General features: G+C 36.2%; 1 protein-coding gene across 1 annotated transcript; it reads left to right on the top strand.

The window, feature by feature from the left end:
• Positions 1-875: 875 nt before the first annotated feature.
• Positions 876-3,156, top strand: LOC144639843 (uncharacterized; the record flags this gene model as incomplete). Its single annotated transcript, XM_078499123.1, has 4 exons — positions 876-1,168; positions 1,314-1,428; positions 1,976-2,015; positions 3,030-3,156. Coding segments are annotated over 4 exons (575 nt in total), but the record flags the coding sequence as incomplete, so codon positions are not given.
• Positions 3,157-5,117: the final 1,961 nt, after the last annotated feature.

Here is a 5,117-nt window from a genome sequence, read left to right as displayed (position 1 = left end):
TTACTTCTTTAATAAGTTTCCATTCGCTTTTTTCACGATCCCATAATACATCTTGTTTACCCCCAAAATTTTTGCATAAGCATTGTTTTCAATTTCTCTTGGGACGATTGTACGTCATTGTAAATCCCAAGAGAAAGTGAAAACAATGCTTGGCTAAAATTTTGGGGGTAAACAAGATGTATTATGGGATCGGTGAAAACAGCGAATGTTATCTCATGATTTGCATGCCAAAAGAAAGTTTATATTTAAGTTTTTGTATTGTCCCATGATTTGCATGTCAAAAGGATGTTTTTATTTGGAAGATTACCAAGTTTTATAACGTTTTTGTTAACGTTTTTTATCTGCGATGTTTAATTTGACTTTTTCTCCCTGAAACCAGGATAAAAGCTACAAAAAAGGCGAAATTATAAAAAGAGATTTTGAAAAGGTTTTTTTAAAATTCCGTTAAGTACATGTTACCGGGCAAATGTTGAAGAAATAAGTGTTAAGTTACTAGAATAATTTTTGCAGGTGCCTCACAAAATATTGTAAAAAATCCTTTTCGTTATAATCTGTTGTGTTTGTTTGTGGTTTTCTGAAACAAAGTATATTTTAGGAGGTGTGGAAATGCTAAATTTGTAGTTCTCTCTGCCGTACTGAACAGTGTCGAGAGATAGATCATAGTAACCGACTCATCTATTAATTATTTTGTGGATAAGAAAAATTTTTTTTTCAATATCTGAGAAAGCCATTCTTTCGTTGAGATTTCAATAGTGAATGCATTTATAAAGGATAATAAATTTAATCTGACAGGTAGACAGTGTTGAAAACATTTTTCTAAACCATTATTTGAAACTATTTTAAATACGTGATAATTCTTCTTGTTCTCACCCCAGAAACAAACATTATGCCACGCGACGATACTTCTTTCGGTCAGAGTTTTAAACAGCGTCAGTTCTCAAAAGACGAGTTCCATTATCTTAACGTGTCAACAGTTGGAACAGTTTCCGTGTACGATGTCTTTGATTGCACCTCTGAATGCCTCAGCAATCCTTTGTGCTTTTCTGTGAACCTGGCCGCCTCCAAAGGAGCTGATGGAAAATTCTGGTGCGAGTTGCTGTCTTCTGATAAGTACAGAAACTTCACAGAGTACAAAGAAAACAAGACTTCGCATCATTTTGCAATTAAGGTAAGGTTTGATTAAACGAATAAATTATTGCCACTTATTGCCTATAATTTATTGCTTTAAGATATTGCTGTAAGTATAGTCTCTTTCTAAACATAACTAGTTTCTGCATGTGAAATTGACGATCAATGACATCTTCTTTTTTCAGTCGCCCTGTTCTTCCTGGCCGTGTCAAAACAGAGGGACATGTGTGACGAACTACAAAGACGACAAGTTCAAATGCCACTGTGTGGAAGGTTTCATTGGAGAATATTGCGAGACAGGTAGAAGAGTCATTATAACAAACTTTTGCAAGTTTAATTGTAAATAGACTGTAAGATGGCACAGCTGTTAAGTTAAGTTGCCTTAATTAGTTTCTTTGGTTGCTCTCTGCTGTGTGCGGCAATCCAAATTACAGTAAAAAGTGGACTTTGATAATTCAAAAGGGCAATAGAGTGATTTAATTTAAGGAGGCTCGCAACGGTTTCCGGCACTTTCCAGCTCTTTTACTTTGATGCGTCAGTGCTACAAAACTTTATCAATCGCTGCTACAATAATAAAATCAAAAAAGTGTCCAATCAATGCTGATCAAGTTGTGGTCATTCTCATGACGTCACCATGACAATAGTATTACCTGTTAAAAACACCCTTAATTTTTAAGGGCTCGTAACTCAAAAACGAGCTCAGGGACCCCATTTTTTATAATTGAGTTATGGTCAGCAAGTAAAGATGCAACTTGTTGCAAAGTTAAAAAAATTCTATTGAGCGGTTTCAGAAGAGCCACCCACAAGAGCGCTGTTAACTATGCTTATTTGTTTTTATCTTTGCCAGCGGCGAAGTCCTGCAAGGAGCTTTATGACGTGGTATTCAAGTAAGTCAAAGCCCCACTAACAAACCAATGCACCATTCGGATGATACACTAAAAAGTAAAATTATTATCATCGGGCGATGGAACTTCTCGATGCTGTAATATAAGGCTGTAAAAATTACACTCATACAACTGGAATAAATTGAAATTAATCTATTACCAGAGATTTTCTCGAAAAATTCGGCATTGCTATAAAAACGGTTCGGTCTCGTCGTACGTGTCGTATGCTACAAAGAAAGCATTAAAGCCGCAAAAATTTTCACTGTAGTCGTCCTTTTTCTTCCAAAAAACGTGTCAAATTTTAAGAGTTCTCATTGAAGCAGACTGTTAGAACACTCAACTGTGTTTAAACAGCTTTAGGGAAGACGTTTTTTTTTTTCTTTCTTTTTTTTTTTGCACTCGTGCCAGCCTTTCTTCTTTATTTACTGGTGAAAATATATATCTCTTATATAGCTAGACATTTTTCCCCAACAGCGCGCCCTTATTGGCTAATTCGAGGTCACATGACATCTAACAATGAAAGCTGTTGCCCTCCAAAAGTCTCTGAGCGGGCAACATGCATTGCAAAATCTATGACGTCAGAGGGTAACATTTTAATGTTGCCCGCGAATGTTGACCGACAAGTGCCATTTTCCTGAGCCTTCGTAGTGCTATATAACAAAACACATTACACATTAAGTGTAACACATTAAGTGTATAATATATATATATATATATATATATAAAAAGGTCTTTATATTGTTTATTTGTGTTTTGGAAGCAGTTTCTAGCACCTCGACTGGCTGTGATACATCTCCTTTCGTCTGACTCCAAAATATGGATGTACAAGACGCACCGAGTTTTTTTTAGAAAAAAAAAAACACTGAACGAGACGAAACGCATGTTATGGCCTATAAATAGCCTAGCCACTCACAAATCTGATAGCTCAAGACCCTTAACCAGAGATGTAGACTTCTAGCATTACAGACTTCTCATTTCTCTCCCGCGGCGCAATCGTAGCTCTTTTTTTTCTAACAGGTCAAACTCAAGCCAGCTGGTTAAGCTCCACTTTGACTCAAAACCAACTGCCGTTCTCTGTCACTTTGGAGAGTTTGGATGTGGAGATGGGGGATGGACGCCGGTCACGAAGATTGACGGAAACAACGTATGTTGTTAAAAATGTTCGGGTTGTAGCCAGGCTGCCCAGGCATGTTAAAAAAATTCGAATTAATAAGTTGACACTGAATAAAAATATTGTTTTTGGACGTTTCGGCCAATACTGTTGCCTTTTTCAGCAAGATAAAAATGCAAATGTTCAACGGCGTCCTGTTAAAATATGTAACGAATGTGTGAAAACTAATAGAACTTTCCGAGTGCAACAAAAGTCTCTAGAGCATTCTTAATGAGTCTAGTCCATTCTCTATGGTCGTTATTAACGACCATCAAATAGATTTGGAGAGCGTCGAAATTGTTGACAGGTCAACGGTGTGGAAATAACGACTAATTCTTGAAGCTTGGCATTCTGTGCGAGATAGGAACGCTATAAACGAACACATAGCGCTACCAAACGTTTACAATAGCATTAAGAATTCATAGACTCATTAAGAATGCTCTAGGAAAGTTCATTTAGTTTTCACATATTCGTTACATATTTTAACAGGACGCCGTTGAACATTTGCATTTTTATCTTGCTGAAGAAAGCAACAGTAGTGGCCGAAACGTCCAAAAACAATATTTTTAGCCAGTGTCAAATTATTAATTCGAATTTTTTAACGTATGTTGTTATATACCTGAAAGTTTTTTTTTTCCCAATAGTGCGCGCTCTTATTGGCTACCTCGAGGTCACATGTTATACATAAAACTGTTTCCCGCCATAAGTCTATCTCTGAGCAGGCAACATTGCAAAATCTATGACGTACGGAGTACGGCAGTGCACTGTTACCCTCGAATGTTGACCGACGACCGGCGTAAGTCTCTAAGACTTCGTTGTGCTATATAAATTTAGCCAAGCCTAAAAGCGAAGCTCCCCGTTTATTTACTTTAATTTAAAGGAAAAATGAGAACTTAAGTCTGCGATCCATTCAAAACCCATTCAGTGGTCAGTGGCCAACTTGAAAAAGAGGCCTTCATGGGTTCTACACACTGAGCCCGCGATATGGTCATATGATACTGGTCAGCGGATACCGTGTATTGACAGCTGCAAATTGACCATAACATGAATGCCCATGAATGTTAGCTGACGTTAAGCTTCATGACTTTAACGGCGACTTAAAGGAGGCTCGATGTAGTTTTTTTAGACTAAGGGTGGTTGTTTTGAAAATTAAAATTACCTAGGAAGCCAATGTTCGATTTTTGCCAAAAATACACCATAATGATCAAATGTGACCAAATTTTAATTTTTTACCCGTCACTTAGTCACAACGGTTACCATAGCAACGATTGACGTTTTCTTTTGTTCTCAAACAAGCTTGATTTTCTCGAAATCTAGACTGACACTTGGTGTTTATTTTTTTGATATGTTAAAGTTTAGTAGATTGACTAACTGTTGACGAAATTTTAGAAAAATCTGTAAGAGCGTTTTCAAGTAAATCAAGAATGAAATTTTCAGAAAAACACCGTTTTAATATAAAATAGGCGCCTTAAAATTGTTTCGTATTATTTGAGCACAGTTTCTCTCACTGAAATATAAATACTTACACCATCAAAGACCATTAACTAAAAGCGAAAGACTTTTTGCTTTAATTTGTTAAAATATATCGACTGCCGATTGTGAGAAATTATAAGAAAATACCAAAAACTTCATTCTTGATTTACTCTCAAACGCTCTTACAGATTTTCCTAAAATTTTGAGCACAGGTAGTAAATCTACTGTACTTGAACATATCAAAAAAATGAATACCAAGTGTCAGTCTAGATTTCGAGAAAATCCAAGCTTGTTTGAGAACAAAAGAAAACGTCAATGGTTGCTATGGTAACCTTTGTGACAAAGTGACGAGTAAAAAATTAAAATTTGGTCACATTTGATCATTATGGTGTATTTTGGCAAAAATGGAACATTGGCTTCCTAGATAATTTTAATTTTCAAAACAGCCACCCTTCGGCTAAAAAAACTACATCGAGCCTCCT

The sequence above is a fragment of the Oculina patagonica genome, unplaced genomic scaffold (genome assembly GCF_052425735.1).
Source record: "Oculina patagonica isolate OP01 unplaced genomic scaffold, crgOcupat unplaced1387, whole genome shotgun sequence".
Taxonomy (NCBI): domain Eukaryota; kingdom Metazoa; phylum Cnidaria; class Anthozoa; order Scleractinia; family Oculinidae; genus Oculina; species Oculina patagonica.
Note: the sequence above shows the minus strand (reverse complement) of the source record. Positions and strands in the feature narration are given on the sequence as shown.